The following is an 18,344-nucleotide window of genomic DNA, read 5'->3' as shown; positions in this document are numbered from 1 at the left end:
AATGGAAAGCAGCCTGTTCTGTAGTTAAATGTTTTAAACCGCACCTAAATTTTAGAGCCGAGCCTTGGCAGTGTTATGTTATAATTTTATTTAGCTTGATCAGCTTATAATTTACTATATCAAGGTTATTGCTGTCATTTTACCAAAATGCTGATCAGAATTAAGCTAAATAGTTCTTGGGATATTTTTGCCAAATTTATTATGCTTTCAAGCATTTTAGCCTCTTGAGTACAGATAATAAACTGAATTATCTACCTGTTTTCATACACCTTTAACATCTAACCAGGCATCTGTTGAAGGGCAAGCTAATGTGCTGCTTCCACTGACATTCAAGGGTTAATGTCATAGATAAGCTGTAGATCTTGCTTTATATATAAGTATGAACTGCTTTTATACAATATGGTTGGGGTTTTTTTTTTCCTTTCCTGGTATTAATATAGTTGTCTTAAGGGCTACATTCCCTGGGCTGTTCAGTGGTTTTCTTCAAAATCCATACTCCCCCCCAAAATGCAATCTATTAATGAGCTTTATAAAACAAGCCATATATTAAGATGTACAGAGGAATTTTGTATGTACTTAGCTTTTAAATAAATGTTAGTTTATTTTATGCTAAAAACTTTGAGTATCAAGTTGGCAAACAAATTAAAATACGGTTCCACCTGATGAAGGCTGGTGCGAAAACCCAGCTGGGAAGCAGGAGGTGGGAGGGAAGCTGGTGCCTCTTGGCTGTGAGAGGCAGCGAGGGGGGACAGGGGGCCAACAGCCCCAGCTCCTTTTTATCCAAGAATTGCTCCTCCTCTGAGAGTTGCATTTGGGTTTGTGGAGGAGAGGTGCATCAAGGTAAATCGTTAATGGCTGTAACTTAATTGCTCTGGTTAGGAATGCATCTGCAAGTGGCTGGGGGGAAAGCAAAACCGTGTCTCCCCAAAGCAGAGGGAGGATTTAGTGTCATAATTAAATCCAGTTTTCAGTTTCTCTGCTGCAGCATAAATAGCTGGTACGTGGTTATCGACACGCGCACTTCTGCTGCTCACCAGGACGAGCCCTGGCTGCGGACGGGTGCTATGGACGCTGGCCCACCAAAGATCTGCTCTAAACCCAGGGCGAGTTCTTGTCTTGCCTCTGCAAACGGGCTCCATCGGTCAGGCAGGTGAGCTTGGTTAAACGGATGGGGCGGCCCGCTGCAAGGGAGGACGTGGCGGGGGCGGATGGTGCTTTTTACGTTTGTACGAGTAGACGGAAGGCTGGTCTTGTGGGCCTGGAGGAGGGCCGGTAAGCGGCAATTTGTTCTTTCAGAGCGGACCCCAAACTCCCGGTAGCTCAGCAGGAGCCGGCACAGAAGCAGCAGCAGCGCCTACTCCTATTGCCCCAAGTGAAGCAGCAATGGGGCCACCGGCTTGTTCAGCGCTGGACCTGAGGCCCTGCAAGTGGGTGGCTCAGTAGTTTAAAAAAAAAAAAAAAGTAAATATGCTGATCCCGATGTGTCAGATAATTTCAGTCTTAATCAAAACCTCCCATGTGAAACCAGCAGTGACACTTCAGGGCAGCGGTGCTGCGCTGCACAGCGAGGGGGGTCCGGATGCGAGTGAAGCTGTAACTTTATTAGAGCGCCAATTGAAAAGAATTACAGTAATTACTGCTTGATGTAATTAAGCGCTGGGGAAGGGCTTGTGCAGTTGGTCTCCGCTGTGGCTGCTGGAGGGGAACGCTCTCCTCTACCGCGAGGGAGTGAGCGCGACTGTGTCGGGTTGTAAAAGCTGTGCGGGTACGAGGTGGGAAAGCGCGCGGTCCCCCATGGTGGGCAGTGAGCGGAGCCTCTCCCACCCGTCCCCTGCTGCTCAGTGTCCCTCTCCAATTAACAGGAGAAGAAATCATGAGGCTCCGGGGGCCTGGGAAAGAGGGGACCCACAGCAGCTTTGGGCAGGGGAGGGCTGTGGGACCTCTGGGCCATGGCTGCTCCCCGGTCACTGCCTGAAACACATGGAAATAGCTATTGAACGGGAAGGATTTGGGGTTTCCTTGCACTGCTGTGGGATGGCAGCACCCGGTGAGGCCAGGACCGAGCCCACCAGCCCGGCAGCCCTCCTGCCCGCCCCGGGAGCAGGGACCTGGCTGCACAAGGATGCTCAGGAAAGATGAACTTGCATTTTCTTTGAAGTGTATTAGTTAAACCACTGAAATCCCCAGGAGATAGTCGTATTCCAAATTTCAAGTGCTCTTAATTCTATTCAGTGGTGAATCAAGCCACGGTGAATTTATGCTGCTTTAATTGCGTGTGAAGGTTTCTGCGCCGAGGTTTAATGCCGTTTAACGAATGCCTTTTCTATTCAGCACTCTCCCTTCACTCAGACCAGCTTTGCTGCTGCCTGGCTCAGAGACCAGCCACACTGGTAGGATGGGATGGGTGCGGAGAGGGAATAAAGCACCCTAAGCTGCGTTTTCTAACAGTAGGATGGGCAGCAGCAAGCACAGGCTTCAAAACAAGCCGAGGTGGCCAAACCTCAAATATGCAATTACATGTGAGAGCAGAGTGGGTGGTGAGGGGCGTGTGGGTTCAAAACCCCCAACAAATGGGTGGGAAAAGGAAAAATCCATGAAGGCACATCAGGTGCTCCAGTGCTGAAGGCTCAGGCCTTCCCTGTGCTGTGGATTTTGGAGGCTGGAGCAGCCCAGGGAAGCACAGCCCCTGGTCTCTGCTCTGAGCCCCCTCTCTGCCCACTGCATGCCAGGATTTGGGGTTGGGGGGCTTGGGCTGAGCCAGCACGACCTTCCTGATGCTCTTGTGGGTGCGAGAGGAAATAACGCGTTGCGGGCCTGGCCGTGTGTGCGATGCCAGCCCAGACAGACTGCTGCTTAATGCTGTACCCACCTTGGGGCTGTAGGGAGCGGGGCAGAGGGACCCCGTTATCTCCAAAATGAAGGATGAAAGTGCCCATCCCACCTCCTCCCCTTCCAGATTGCATGGTCCAGTGACCCCTACCCGGGGTCTCCGTCTGCCCCAGGACCCCTCCAGTCCCGGCTTGCTCTGGGCCAGGACCGTGCTGCGGGTGCGGGGGAGCTGCTGTGGCAGGCATACCGGTGGATGAAGGTGCTGTGCCGTGCTGCGGGAATTTGGGTCAGCGGGATGTGCGTCACCGCAGCGGGATGCACCCGCGACGCCCTGAGCCGCCGGCAGCGCGGCTGGGCCGGCCGAGCCCAGTGACTCGGGCAGGATGGGCTGGTCCGAGGGAGAGGCGGGCAGCAGCCCTGTCATTACGCTGGGCTGCAGACCAGCAACGCCATTTTGGGAACAAGCCTGTCATTAGCAGGGACACCAGCCTGGGCTGGCATTTATGGATGCGGAAATCAGCCCAGCGCTCGTCTGCGCTTCTCCATCACCCTCCGAGGATGCGGGGATGCGCAGGGCAGGGCAGGCTGCCCCTGTTTTGGGCTGCAGCCCCCCAAGACTGAACCGTGGCCGTGGCTGCCCTACAAGCAGAGCCCTCGGTGCCCTCTGAGACTCTGTGGCTGCCACCACCGTCTCCTCCTGCCACTGCCCGGGCAGCAGTCCCATTGCTCCCTGCAGGGACAGAACCCGACAGCTTGGACGTGGAGGTCCCCGACACCCACAGCAGCTCCAGCCCTGGGTGCTACAGACCAGGGGCACCCCCATGGTCACCCCCACCCTGACACGGAGCAGGGCCACCCATGGTGCCGGTCGCCCCCCAGCTCTGCTGCTCCTGCCTGCATCCTGCTCATCCCCAGGGTGTCCAGGCACTGGAGGGAGGGAGGGATTTCTCCGCCTTGACTTTGATAAAGGGGAGCTGCTTTGATAAAGGGGGGGGTTGGCTCAGCAGTTCGGGCCTGAGAGGGAGACTGCTGCAGAGGGCTGGGGTGGGGGGCGGCCTGCTGGAGCTGAACTGCCTGGGTCATTTTCTGGATTTTATTTAACACAGGCTGTGCTCAATATTTCCAGGTAATTTGTGTTAATTCGTTGTATTCAGCCACCAAAGGGAGTTGCACCGGGAGCAGTTAGTGCAGGGGCTGCTGCAGTCCAGCACAGCTGGGACACCCCCACCCCTGGCCGCAGGGGACCCCCCCCAGCTGGGAGGAGGCATGGGGGGGGGGGGCTCGCACTCTTAATACGACAAGCATCAGGGCCATGGGGGTGCAACGGCTCTGATGGCCTTTAGCAGCTCAACCCCCCCCCAGGGCAAAGGTCCTGCCAGGGCTGGCTGTGGTCTGGCAGCTCTCAGGGGTGTCAGGTAGAGACACTGCCCAGCAAGCACTGGTGACACCCCCACCCCAATGCGACCACCTCCCCAAAATGCCTTGGCCCCAGAGTCAAGGGGCTGCCATGCTCTGCAGGGGCTGGGGGCAGCTCCAGCAAACCCCAGCACTGTTGTGGGGGTGCCCCAGGCAGTGTGTGTGTGGGGGGCTCCTGTCCCCGTCCCCCCATATCCCCCCCACAGCACAGAGCCCTTTGGGCAGGGAGGACGCAGGGTTTGGACACAGCTGCTGGATGTGAAAGTCACTGCGCACCAGTGGTGTCCAAGGACGTCAAAAAGTCTTTGCACCACAAGTATCTTCAGCGAGTTTCCAAAGGGTTTGTCTAAGCAATGCCAGGATATTTTTTTTTCTCTCTTTCTTTCTTCCTTTTACTATTGTGGGCTTCCTCACCTGCACTGCTCTGAGGGGCAACTGCTGGTGGGCGTCACAACCCTTCAGCCGCAAGCGCTGCTGCAGGGCAAGACCCACACGTGCCACCCCCGTGCCCCGCGCTGCGGCCGGGACCGCGCAGCAGCACCTCACCTGCACACAGCGGGGGAATTGGAAGGGCAGAGACCAGAAGCAATTGCAGGCTGGGGGGTTTTTTCCCTCCCAGGGCCAGCCCTCGTCGCGAGACCCCCACGGCGGGTGGGAACGACCCGGTGGAGATGCCCACGGTGGTCCCGGGCCCTCGCAGAGCTGCGGCCGAGGGCACCGGTGCCTTCGACCGACCCGGGCGTCCCAGCACCCACCCCAAACAGGCTGCTGCTCGGGACCGTCGCAGTTTTAAGACTTACAGGATTAGGGAGTGGGGTTTTGGCTTTGGCATTGAACAGGGAGGGTTGGTCCAGCTGGTTTTTCTCCCTGCTCAGCCCTTAAATAGGTGTTAAACCTTCCCTACCTTATTAAATCGAGCTGCAAAACAGCAACAAGGGCAAGCAGGGCTGAAGAAATCCATGCTCTGATACTCCGTGTGCCAGCTCTGCTCCCCAGCTGGGGGGGGTCAGGCTTTGCACAGAAAAAGCCCCTTCCCAAGCTTGCCCTGGCTATTGCAATCAGATTTATTTATTTTTTTTTTAAAATTACCTACAAAGCAAAACCCTGACAGGCCTGGCTGGGAAATGCAGTTCAGAGAAAAAGAAAAGAAAAAAAAAAAAAAAAAAGCCCAAACCATTTTTAATCCCAGCAAAACAGCCTGAGAAGGACAAGAAAAAAAATAAATCAGTATTTATAATTAGCCCCGCTACTTAACTGCAACAACTGACACGCTGTAAACAGTAGCCAGAAATATTTTAGCATCAAGAAGGACTAATAGCCTTGAAATAGTCTGATCGATCGCCTGCAGGGCTGCGCTGGCTGCAGGGAGGTGCCTGTCTGAGTTTTAGCGGGGGGCCGGGGGGGGGGGGGCATAAATCACGCAGCCCCTCGCAAAGTCCTGCTGGTGTTTGCTGCGTGGGCACGTCACCGGCGGTGGCAAAGCCCTGTGAGGCTGCACTGGCCCCAGCTTGGGGATGGTGGGGACCAGCTGGGGTATGGTTGGTTTTTGTTTTTTTCTTAATTTATTTTTCTGCACTTGTGTTGGTAACGTTGGTGCTGCAGCCCCCAGGTCCCATTAAGCCGGCGGCAGGAGTAGCGGTGATTGAAATACCTGTTATTGCCAGAAAGCAATTCTGAAAGTGAATACAGGAATTATAACTAATCACCTCCTCGCCGTGCCGGGAGCCGGGCACGCTCAGCGTGCTCCGCCGGCAGCCCACGCCGGCTGGCGCAGGGGCGGCCGCAGCATCGCTCTGTGCCCCAAAGCTCTGCAGCCCGGCGCTCGCTCTGCCTTCGCCTCCCATCGCGCTGCTGGGCGAAGCCTGTGGAGAAAAAGCCGCCGCCACAGCCGCCCTCGAAGAGGGGTTGGCAGGGAACCTGCTGGAAGCTGCCCCAGCTGGTGGCCGGGACCCCGCTGCTGCCGAATTTCAGCCCTGTGCCGGCGTCCCGCTGTAGGAAAACAGCAGCTGCAGGGCGGGAGCGAGACGAGCACGTTCTCCCCCAAACCACCAGGCTGCTTGCTCTGTTTCTGCAGACCCCAACTCCTGGTGGGGTTGACCTCTGCTGCCGGCTGCCCCGAGCACCCAGAGTGTGGGGGCTTCCCCCCGCCCAGCGGAACGGCACCCGCAGCACTGGCTGGGGACAGTCCCCACGTAGGGCACCGGTCACCCCAGCTGTATCAGCCAGGAGAAGATAAAAGCCTGGTGTGAAAAGGTTGTGTGTGTCCCCCGCCACGGCACCAGGAGGGGACAGCATGGTGGAGCTCTTCTCTTCCTCTCCTTTGCTCTCAAATCGGTGGCCACCACCCAGCCTTTAATGCCCATTTCTCCGTGATGCCAAAGCCCCAGCGCTGGCCCGGGTGAGCCCGTCCTTGCCGAGGGGACAGCCCCGGGCAGGGTGGCTGGGGGGGCCCACGTACCTGTCCCCAGGCACGGGGCAGCACCGTGGAGCTCGCTGGGCTCACTGCAGCGTCCCACTTGGCATGTTTCTCGCAGGGGGACTCATGGGAAACAGAACTGATTTCTTTATTAAAAAACCCCTCAAATCCTCCCCAAAAAGGGTTCAGAACAAGGAGGGGATAATTAATGAAACAGGGAAAATAATGGACTGTGGTGGTTTAACCAGGACATGAATAAAGTTAGTTTTTATAATTTTCTTTGCTGATGGCAGGAGGTGGCAGTCATCTCCAGGCCAGGGCTGGGCAGCCAGAGCCTTGAGCAAGACTTTGGTTTCTTCCTCACCTGTGGATGGACGATGTGGGGAGAGAGAATCAGCCCGACAAGGAGAGGGCAGAACATCTTCCCCAATGGACCATGTGGCATGAGGAGGACCTCAGAGGAGGTTCATGGAGGAAGGGGACCCGAGCCTAGAGGAGAGAGAGGAGAAGCTGCAATGGGAAGAGGTGTGTGAAGGGAGAGGCCCCAGCCCAGCTCAGCAAGGAGAACGTGCTGTACATCATGGACAAAACCTCCTTGGCTGGCCAGCCTCACTCCCTGGAGATCATCTTGGAAGCCACCTCCCGAGACAAGACCAAAACTCAATGGTTTGTTATAGGGCAAAGCGTGCCTTACTTCACCAGCTGCTTCACCCCTACGATGGCAGGAGCAGTTCCATGGCTTAGATGATAGATGTTTTGACACCCAGCCCAGGGGTACATGGCTGGCCTCCAAGCAGAGAGGGGCTGCAGGAGAGCTGCCACGGTAGAGCTACGTAACCTACGCAGAGGGGGTGGTGGAGCTGGGCTTCTTTGACCTGGTCACGGCCACACTGACTTGACCAAGGGATAGTCCTGCTCCGAGCGAAGGCTGGATTAGAGACCTCCAGAGAGCCCCTCCAACCAACGTTTCAAGGAAATGACGCTCCGTCCTCCCATACAAGTGCAAAATAATCCAAAGGCAAATGGTGCTGAGTGCCGAGATGCATCATACAGAAGCAAATAAAAGATCACAGACGCTGCAGGTCATCGCCAGGCAAGAACAAAGGCAGATCAGAGCTGTGGGAACAAACGCTTCCCTTTGTGCAGCAGAACTGCCTAACAAGGACAGTCCCACATCCCTCAGTCCTGCCCACCCAAATAAGCCTGCAGACACACTGAGAACACTCATAAGGTACCATGGTTGGACGCAACGTAAGCTGAGAGTCTACCTCATTCCCTCTAAAGCATATACCTCTATTTTTCCAGCAGTACCCCATGCAAAAAAAAGCCATGCCCCCAAACACATATGTTTTAATAATGAAGCTGCTGGCACATTTTCCCAGTGGTGGGATCTCATTTAGTCCAGCAGTTTATTCAAAAGTGCATTTACACTGGTGCCATCAAAATTCATGCTGTTGCCCTGAATTATCTGGAATGGAACTGAATCTACAGCTATTTTCATCTTAATTCCTGAATGATGGTATTTACAGAGCCAAGGAGTTCCTTGAAATAGCCCTCTTTGTCACCCTCCCTCTGCTCCTCCGCCGCCAGCTCCTCGTACTCGCTGCGCAGGAGGCCGAGGGTGGTGCTGAGGGCCTGGTCCCCCCGGTAGCGCTCCTTGCAGAAGGCCATCAGCACACTGACCATCTTAAGGACCTTCTCCCGCGTGTCGTGCTCCGGCATGGCCAGCAGGTTGGAAACGACCACGCACCAGTCCTGCTCCACCACTGCTGGGACCAGCTTGACTTGCCGGTACTGCTGGATCTTCTCTTCCACTTGATCTCCGTGCTGCGAGTCCTCAAGCAGCATCTGTGGGAAGTGGTGGAACATGGATTAATATCCCTGTCAGAAAGCAACTGCTCCCAGGAGGTGACACATCATGGGAGAGGAGGACGCACACCCCCTACCACCTGCCTTGGAAAATGACGTGCAACAGAAAACCAAGACGCAGTTGTGTCCTGGTTCCCTGTTGCCCATGCATGAAGCTGGTTGCCCACCCTGGAAAACTCTCGGTGACCAGGGGTTTCAGTACCACATGGCCCTGAAAGGGGACTCAAGGGGAAAGATGTTCAGCAGAAGGCCTGTAAAGACTCTGGGTCTGCTGCTTTGGGCTGCTGGACAGGCTCCTTCAGCGCCTACCAAACCACCGCCTGGCTTCGCGCTGCTCTTGCGAAAAAGATGGAGATCTCGGTCTCCTTCAGCCACAGCCAGACCCTCCCCTCCCAGCCTGGTCCAGAAAACCCCAAATACTGAAACTCTGCAGGGATGATGCCCGCAGGGACCGGGGCAGGCAGGGCTGCCGCCTCCCTTCCCAGTGACAGACCTGCCCCGAGCAGCCCCAGGGCCAGGAGGAGGAAGGAAAACCTCCCACCACCACCCTGACACCCTCTGGGGCTTGGGCGGTGGAGCGGCTATCGATAGTGTGAAATTCCCCAAAGAGGCTCCACTCCCCCAGTGCATCCTCCCAGCTTGGTTGGTGGCCCCTGTGATAATTATTCTGTCTGTGCTTCACTAATTAGTTCTGCGTAACACAAAGCTGCTCGCCTTGGACTGCTGAAGGCAGGTGAGGGCTTCTGCGAGGCTGGTGAGCAGAAATCCTGTCCCTGGGGGCCGCTTGGGTCCCCGAGGGCACCCATAACATTTTCTCTGACATCTTCATCAGCTTGGCAATAGACTCCTGCCATCCCCTGGGCGGCTGCTGCAGGGAGCTTGGTTGCACTGATTTACAGGACACAGCGTGGACAAGGAGGGACAACACCGAGATGTCCCCACTCCCAGTCCCCCGAGAGGGCTGCCTGCTAAATCCCCGCTGGTCAGGCAGGATTTGGGGTGAAAAGGAAAGAAGGCAGCAGAAAAAGCCGTTCAGAGCCCCAGCTATTTGTGCTTCAGCGCAGAGAGCTGCCGATGGCAGTTTACGATTTTCAAACCAATCTATCTGACTGTCACCCAGCCCACCCCAAATCTGCGACCACCGCTCAGACAGCCCTCCTCCCCACCAGGCACCGAGGGCTCTCCTGTCTCCTCCATGAAGCGGGTGGAATTGATAGACGGCATTCCCAGTCCAAAAGGCAGCAAAATATCATTGTTTTATCATAAACCTGAGAATTTGCCGAGCCTGCAGACTGCCCCCAGCCACAGCGGAGCTGGGAACAGATGGGGCTGCTGGAGGGGCGGCCGTAAAACGTGCAGCAGGAGTGAACAGGAATGGTTCAGGTAAAATGCCCGCGTACGTGCGAGCAGACAGACAGGACTGCTGCGTGTTAAAGCCAGCACCTGATAAGATTTCAGACCTGCTAAAATAATTTGCACCTTTACAAAGTCTCCTGGAAAACAACTGTTTTAAAACACAGACATTGCTCTGTGGTGCCTGAAACCCAAGTATTACAGCAGTAATAATCTGCAGGGCGAATTGGCTATAAACTGAGTGAAAGTGGATTTAATTTCCATTCTCTGGAGTAAGAGAAACGCACAGACTAAACAACGAGCGATGGCAAGGAAAGACGGGTTTTAAACTGACATTTACAGCAGTAATCCAAGGTATGTGAAAATAAAACACTTAACGTTGCGGGCTTGGCTCCAGCGAGGGACGTGCAGGCAGGCAAGGGCCTCTCCAGCAGGCAGGGGCACAGCAGCGGCGGCTGGTCCCCAGGCACTTGGCTGGGAGCCGGCGGCTGGATGCCGCAGCCAAGCTCACTGCAGTCCGGTGCCTGTTTTCCCTAGTCAGGTCCTTGCCATTTTGTTATTTAAACACCCTCGGGTGGAAACGGCGATGGCAGTTTAATGAATAAATAAAGATTTAAGCGCGCTCTGGGCTCTCCCGGGCACTCGTCCGCCACAGCAGCGGCCCGTGGGCTGGAGGGAACTCATCCCAACAGCACGGAGATGCCGGATCGGCCCCTCCTCACCCTCGTCCCATGAGGATGCTCGACGGCCCCTTTGGCTCGGTGAGGGGGTGAAGGTGGGGTCTGGTCCCATCCCCTCCCTCCTGGCTCCTCACCTTCTCCATGATGAGGTCGTAGAGGAGCGTCACCACACGGACGTGGAGGGTCTCCATCCCCTTCTGCCTGAAGAGGCTCCTGAGGACCTGGAGGCCGCCCAGCTTGAGGAACTGCTGCTGGGCGTAGGGGAAGTGTCTCAGCATGGAGGACAGCGCGAAGAGAGCCTGGTGGGGAGAGAGGTCCGTCAGCACGGTGGCCACAGTCGCTGCATTTGGTGCGGTCTCTCTTCATGGCTTCCCACAGGGATGGGAGAAACACACCCCAAAACATTTGTGCAGAGCTCCCTGGCAGATGCATTCAAACCTCTCCTTGCTGAGCAAGAGCCCCCTTTTCTCCTGATCCCAAGCCTCCCCGGCGCTGGGAGGCTGCCTGAACTTGGGTGACTTCCACCCAGACTCCAGCTCGGACTGTCACCGCATTCACTAGAACGATAACCCAGAGGGACCTGTGACCAGCACCTGAACAGACCCAATGCCATTGCTTCTCCTCACAGTTTGCCCCCACCGGTCCTCGGCACAGAGCCCGCCTACGGGCTAAGGACAGGGTGAAGGGGGGTCCAGCACCGCTCAGCGGAGCCCGATCCCCTCGAGATGATTTGGACACCTCTCCCTCACACCCACGTGGATGGAGGACAAGATCATGATGTTTCCGAGGACAAAGTCCCAAAACAGGGTCTGTCACGGTGCAGCATCACGCACTGCCAGGGAGACACCAGCATGCCCGCACTTGCCTTGAGTGGCACGGGGTTAACACCGAGGAGGCAACTAGGGGCCAACCGGCTGAATCTTACACTCCTCTGGTTTTGACAACCGCGGTTTGCAGAGGGGACGGGCTGACGCTGCCCGGGGCAGGGCTGCTGCCTGAGCGGGGATGGGGGTGCTCATCTGGGTGCCTGCCAGTGATTAGAGCCGGCTCCTCCGCGCACCGAGGTGGACTGTGCATCCCCGCTCTCCTCGGACAGATCTGAGCTGACAGCCATGTCTTTCCCGGTCCCACTTGTTTCTATTTTCCATCTTCCGAGTTGCCACTGGTGAATTGGAGGATGTTTCCGTCTCCTTTTTTAACCATAGGCCAAAGGACAGGGGAGGGAAGAAATGCACTTTTGGCCTCGCTGCTGCACACTGCAGTGAGCGCTGGGGCAGAAAACCCACCGGAGCAGGAGCTGTGGGCTGCTGCTCAGTGTGGGAAGGGGCTGGGGCACCGACCTGTCCTTGGGATCCTGGCCTGGAGACGGGAGACCGTACACAGCATAGGAACTGGAAATTAAAAACCTCTGTCCTCCTGGAAAAGGGGGTTCAACCCTCAGAGGCTCTCGTAAGGTCACACGTGAATGTGGACAACACTGAGCTCATGCCTTTCACTCTTCTGCAGGTGCTGCCAGTGAGACGTGTTCAGGCTCACTGGAAAGAATCGCCCTGTACCCAACCACTCAGGGCTTGAAAAGATGCTGGTCAGGGCCTCTGCATGCCCAGCCATCCCTCCCCACCCCAAAACAAGCTCCGGCTTGAGTCATGGGCACTCCAGGGAGGACTTTCTGAGCATGGAGCATTTTGTGGTGCACTTCTCTGGCTGGGACCTCCTTACACGTGTGGCCAAAAGCAAAGGGGTTCCCCAAACTCTCCCGTGCCTTTCACTAGTGGGAGGACCCTTACCGTGGACTAAAGGGGAATGCGTTTGTAGGAGCTTGTTAAAAAGCCAGCAGTGCGCCACTGTTTGCATAACAGCAGGTGCATTAAAGATGAACAAAGGAGCTGGTGGTTCCCTTGCCCCACCGAACCCCCTCTCACAGGAGGTCACAGTGTTAAACGATGGGGCTGGATTTTCAGGAGCAGCCAGATAATTTTATGGCCCGTAAACAGAGGGAGCATCACACGCTAAAGCAAGGGTAATGAGATCTCATGCTCCAGGGATTACAGCGAGGAGGGAGGGAGGGAGGCAGTGAGGAAGCCCCCACCCCGACAGACAGCACTGCACATTTGGCTGGGGGCTCTCGGCGCTGCTCGGCTTCCTCCAAAGCCACCGCCAAAGGCAGGACATGGGGCTGGCTCCAGCAATTAGCTCCTTCCAAATGTCAGCTCCCATGTTTGTTAGACTCTGATGGTTATGCCTGCCACGGGGACCCTTTGCCTTTCCTCCCCGAGGAGCCGCAGCACTGAGCCCTGTCCCCCACGGGGCTGGCAGAGCTGCTGTTCGTGCCGCTGCTGGCAACGGGGGCGACACCAACAGTGCTGGGATGCCAGCACGCACCGGCCAGCCGGGGCTGCTGGGGGTGGTCCGGCACCCAGGGCCAGCCACTCTCCTGCACCCATGGGGAGCAAAGCCCACCCAGCATGGGGACCAGCGCGGGGTCCCACACTCTCACGATGGCAGCGACGCCCCGAGGAGCGCTTGCATTTGAGTTCAGCACAAAAGCAGCTTTACCCAGAGGTGCATCCCCACTTGCTCACCTTCTTCTTGACAGCCAGGGGTTGTTCTGTAGCCAGAATAACCAGGAGTTTCTGCAGCGCACCCCCTTCGATTGCTTCAATCTGGACTTTGGGGTTGCTACAGGGAGAAAAGCAAAGGGCAGGTCACCAACAGAGTGGGGCATGGCAGGGTGGGACAGACTCCAGGTCTGTCTGGGGCAGCACCCCGCAGTGGACATGAACAAGTGTCAATCCAGCCCGACCCCAGAGCAAACCCCTCCAGCTGCCACCGACCACAGTTTGCAGTTATGGAGAAGGTGCGAAGCCATGCAGGCCATCTCAAACACAGCACATGACGGATGCAGCCTGAAGCAATGGCAACACGGCTGGGGAAGGGCCCGCTGGGATGTCCATATCACCCCATCACATGCCGATGTCCTCCCCTGGCAAGGAGCCTTCCCCTGGGTTTCCCTTGCAGCTATTAATCCTCTCACTTTGCATCACATTTATTCCTTAACAGCCTTTTATTTCGGCTCTCACTTTCCCCCTCTCTCCCACTCCTCTCTTGCTGTTAACATGCTGATCTATTTAAACGCTTCTGTGCTGCAGGACCGGCCCTCCAGCTCACCTGGAGGAAGGTCCTGCTTGTTCCCAGCACCTCTGAATCACAAATTATGCCTCGTCTCACCACCCACACACCTCTTGCTTGAAGTGCTTTTCTCCAAGGGCTATATAAATGGCTAAATACATCCTTCTGTCTGCAAGAACCAGGCTAAAATTTCAGGTCTGGATGTGAAGAGCTGGCCCAGCTGCAGGCAGATGAAGACAAACCTTGCCTGCTGTCTGTGCTGCCCCTGGGTACCGGCTGCCCGGGCAGGGGCAACTCAGCCACGCAGACGCTTTGCAAATCCACTTCCAGTACATCTTCGAAGGTGGCGGGGAGGTTAGATGCTACAGGCCCCTTCTTTGGCAGGGCCTTCACACTCAGAGCATAACGTACTGGCTGTCTACATCCCTGATCCCAGGTCTCGTGCTCCAAGAAAGAGCTCCAGCACTTCAGCCTTTGCTCGACTTTGAAGCAGCAGTTGCACTGAGGCCAGACAAAGGTCACGCATCCCTGCCACAGCAAAACACACAGCTCTTACTGCAACCAGAAAGCTGCTGGAGCAGCCAGTGCCAAGCATCATCCAAGAAATAAGAGAGACAGAGGCAGACAGGGTCATAAAAAAAACAAAACGAGAAGACAAATGGATTTGGGCAGGGAGCAGCTTTGAATTAAACTCATGGCTCCCAGAAATACAGCAAAACACTAAGCTCATCTATGTCAACCAAGGTGCCGGGCAATGTCTCCAACCCTCCCTGCTCCATCCAGGCTTTGCTTCTCACACCATTAGGAGTCATCCACAGCTCGGAGGTGGCAGATCTGGTGTGTGGGTTCTGACTGCAATTACCAGGCTGACCTCAAGGCAGGAAAACGGGGGTTCTTGAAAGCCACCTTTGATTTCTCCTTCATCACCTGCTTGCTGCGGCAGGCACCCTGCCAAGGAGGGGGATATCTGCGACCTGCCCAGAGAGAGCAGGAAGGAGAAAGAACAAACCCAGGAGCTTCAGGATCCTCCTGCAGAAGAGATTTTCACAGTACAGTCCACACGTGCACCCGAAGACCCCCGCGTGCTGGCACTGCGGTAGCCCCAGCATCCCTGGGAGCAAACCAGCTTCTGGTAGTGCCTGGGTCCAGGTGGGACCTGATGCATGTACCTAGATGTGTTTATCCCCCATCCTCACCATGTCAACAGGTGCAGCAGTCTCCTCCTGCAGCAACAGGATGTTATTTTCCCCCTCAATATGGTAGGAAAACGACCCACCTGGCCAACCCCTTCTTCCTGCAGAGCAGCGATGGCACCTCTGATGGCCTGGCCTGGCCTTTGATTTTGGAGGGTCAGGAGTCAATGCAGGCAAACAGCATCGGCCCCAAAACCATCAGCTGCTCCTAGGCAACCCCTGGACCCAAGGTGATTTTCCTCCAGATGACAACCACTGCTCTCACCTCCAGCCATACCTGCACTCACACGGACAGCCATGGCCCCTTCAGCACAGGGACAGCACAGGGACGGTGCTGGAGCCCTGCAGCATCACAGCACCCCATCCAGCCTCAACAACTTCTCCCAGGACAAAGATGGGAAGAGGACAATGGTAGAATAGAGGACAAACAGCTCCCAGCGCACTCAGAAGTTGGCTGAAGACCCGTCTAACATACCCCAGCAGGCGGAAAGGTGCTAAGTGTGACCCTTGCCTCAAAAGAGCCAGAGATAAGGAACATCTACCCTACAGAAGTACGCAAATCCTGCACCTCCTTTCGGATCAGATGGATGTATAAGCCAGACATATCCAGGGCTTGTGATAAGACTCCTTTGAGAGTCCAGAGACGCAACACCCAGAAGGCAGCAAAGAAACACAGCAGTGAGAAGCAATACACGTCCCAAGGTCGCTGAAGGTGCCCTTGGCAGTGAGCTGGGCACAGCTGGTGCTTGAGCTGGGATGGCTGAGCACAGGCGTGCTCACCACAACGGCACGAAACCTTCTCCTGCAGAGGCCAGTCAACACGAGCAGAGCCGCTGGGGCCATGATGACAGCCCTGCGCATCTCCGAAACCCACCCAGCCGCTACAGGAGATGCACAGACATAGCCCTCCTGCTGTGACAAGCTCTGCTGCAAACCAGGTAGGAGGGGGAAAAGGAGGGTTTTTTCCAGCTTTGTTTTTCCAGCGATGACAGCTTTGGTCTCTGCCTTTATATGTGTATGGTTGGGTTGTGCTTGTTTCTGCTTTGAGCTTTACTAGGGGAAGTCGCGGCGCAGAGGTTTGGCTTTGCCTGGCACATCATCAGCCATGCTGTCAGGCACATTTTCAACGCTGGGGCTCCGTGACTGGTGTGAATGAGAGGGGGAGAAACCCCAGCTGCATTTCCAGATCCCAAGGAGGAGCTGGCAACTCTGACACTCAGAAAATAACAACTTTTGATCCGAAAACCTGACCAAATTTCACATGCCAACTCACTCTGGGCAAGGGAGACCAGAGTAAGTACAGAGCAAGCTTGCAGGCAGACACTTTTCTGAGTATAACTGCACTGAAAGGAGAATCTCCTATGCCAGAAACCTCTTAGTGCCATTCAAGGAAAACATTAAGGTTGGGATATCCAAGTTCTTTTGTCACATCTATCTAAAATAAATAATAAAAACTCTACAGCAAGGGAGGCAACTGAAAAATTGGTATGCCTTTTAATGCTTGGTTGGTTACCTGGAGGATTAGATCTAATTAAAATCTCTGAACCATGGAGCTTTTGCCAAGGAGCACCTCTAGAGGTTAGAAAGCCTTCCTGGATGGTAGGCGTGTTGCTCACTTCTCAATGTTTCTGTTGTTTAATGTCTCTACTATCAATAGTTCGGGCTTCACGCTAACAAACAAGCTCATTTGAAGGTCTGGAAAACTCAGCACAGATCTGTACAAATTACACTGTCAAGCCCAGGGAAAAGCAGCCTGAACAAAATAAATACAATGAGACAGACTGTGGAGCACTCACATGGGAAATTCAACCTGTGCTAATCTGCTAATGGGTAAGGGGATGGCGGTACCAGCAATGAAATTCACTGAAATGAAACTGAGGCTGGGACAGGAGTGCAATACAGCCTACGATGACATCACGTGAAATTACAGTGATGGCAGAGATTTAGGTGTGCTCAACGGATTAGATAAACCAGCCTCACACCTGGGTGAGGAACAGCCACAAGGCTACAGGGACTCAACACAAGCGTCGTGCTGGGGTTCAAGCAGCTTCCCAAGAGAGACACCCCATGTGCTAAACAGCCCCAGTTTGCCCTGGGAGGACCCACCCCAATTGTGGGGTCATACCACATCCCCTCCCGACATGGCTCTCACCGCACAGCTGAGGTCCTTGTGCCTCCCAGCCACGTTGCCCACATCCATCATATCCATCTCTCTCTCATTCTGTTCCTGAAGAGTAGAAAACAGGGCTGGGTACAGGCTCATCATGATTGATCAATGCAAGAAACCACTTGGGCGCTAGGACAGGCTAGGGTTAACGGGCACGCTGTCGGTGTTCACGCTGCCCAAGATGCGTTGAGCAGGGGTGAAGAGCTTGGGGAGACCGGCAGGAATCTCTACTGCCCACAGGTGCCCGTGCCACAGTGTCTGAGCAGCTCCTGAGAAAGCTCTGTCCCTTGCAAGGTGCACTTTGTTCTTCGGCAGAAGTTCCTGAAGTTCTTGAGACATGGGCCATCCATCCCAGATTGTGAGAGAACCTCTGAGCAGCTCTGGGCACGGGCCACCAGATCCTATGTATATGGATCCTGGAGATAATAGTCTCTTTCCCACGGTGTAGACTACGGTCTACTCTGTGTTTTCAAATCCCAGTACAGGCTGGTCCTCCATCCAACTCAAGATGTCCCAGCTGCCTGCAGACCTCCTTGCTTCTCCCCACCTCTCCCAGGGACCTCTGCAGACAGGCTCACCCACAGGCTGCCACAAGCAGACTGCAGCACTTAAGACGCACCATTTTGACCACAAGACAAACAACATTTATGTTTCCCTCTGCTACCTCCTTACGAAGCTCCTGGAGTTGTGACTTTGCCAAGCACAAATCTAATGTGCCATTTCATCAGCCCAGCACATTTGCCTCTCGGTGGCTGGAGGTGGATGACCATGCCCTTCGATGGAGAGGGGAAAAAACAAGAGCAGGGGAGGGAAAGCCAACAGAAAATCTCCATTTGAGCCTGCCTGCTGCAGCTCACAACGGCAGAAGGAAACACTCCATTTTCTGCCAGTTTATATTTCACTGCATTGGAGTTACAACCTCCCACGAGAGGCCAGAAATTATTACAGTCAAGGCTTGTTTGCCAGGACACCACAAGCCTCAACAGCTCACGGAGAAGGGAGCAAAAGCAATAAAAACAAGAGCTGATGCGCTGTGATCAGCTCTATCAGAGTAAAATTGAAATTAAGTTGCTGCAACGCCCCAGTGACCAGTGGCAGGTCCTGCCCTGGGCAGGTGGTAAAGGCAGAGATGGCACCCAGCACCTTCCACAAGCTGCCAGGTCAGGATGTTTGCACCCTTCTTCCTTTTTTCTTACAGTAAGGCTCCTTGTGGAAGCAAAGGAAGGACCTGTTAGGATGAGGATGACCAGCCAGAGGACCCACCAGCACGATGGAGGCTTCCTGGAAGAGAC

At 55.1% G+C, this 18,344-nt stretch overlaps 2 protein-coding genes across 3 annotated transcripts in view; one reads left to right on the top strand and one right to left on the bottom strand.

Moving 5' to 3' along the window:
* Positions 1-18,344, top strand: part of MATR3 (matrin 3) — a 1,017,354-nt gene that overhangs the window by 860,967 nt on the left and 138,043 nt on the right. The window lies entirely within an intron of this gene.
* The window catches only part of SIL1 (SIL1 nucleotide exchange factor), a 100,078-nt gene continuing 89,768 nt past the window's right edge, over positions 8,035-18,344 (bottom strand). For both annotated transcript variants that reach the window (XM_049829458.1, XM_049829457.1), the window contains 3 exons: positions 13,146-13,242; positions 10,698-10,862; positions 8,035-8,509 (listed from right to left, as the gene is read on the bottom strand). In XM_049829458.1, the coding sequence (XP_049685415.1) occupies positions 8,159-8,509; positions 10,698-10,862; positions 13,146-13,242 (613 nt within the window). In that variant the 3' untranslated portion in view covers positions 8,035-8,158. The remainder of the gene's footprint in view (positions 8,510-10,697; positions 10,863-13,145; positions 13,243-18,344) is intronic.

The sequence above is a fragment of the Accipiter gentilis genome, chromosome 26 (assembly GCF_929443795.1).
Source record: "Accipiter gentilis chromosome 26, bAccGen1.1, whole genome shotgun sequence".
Classification (NCBI taxonomy): domain Eukaryota; kingdom Metazoa; phylum Chordata; class Aves; order Accipitriformes; family Accipitridae; genus Astur; species Astur gentilis.
Note: the sequence above shows the minus strand (reverse complement) of the source record. Positions and strands in the feature narration are given on the sequence as shown.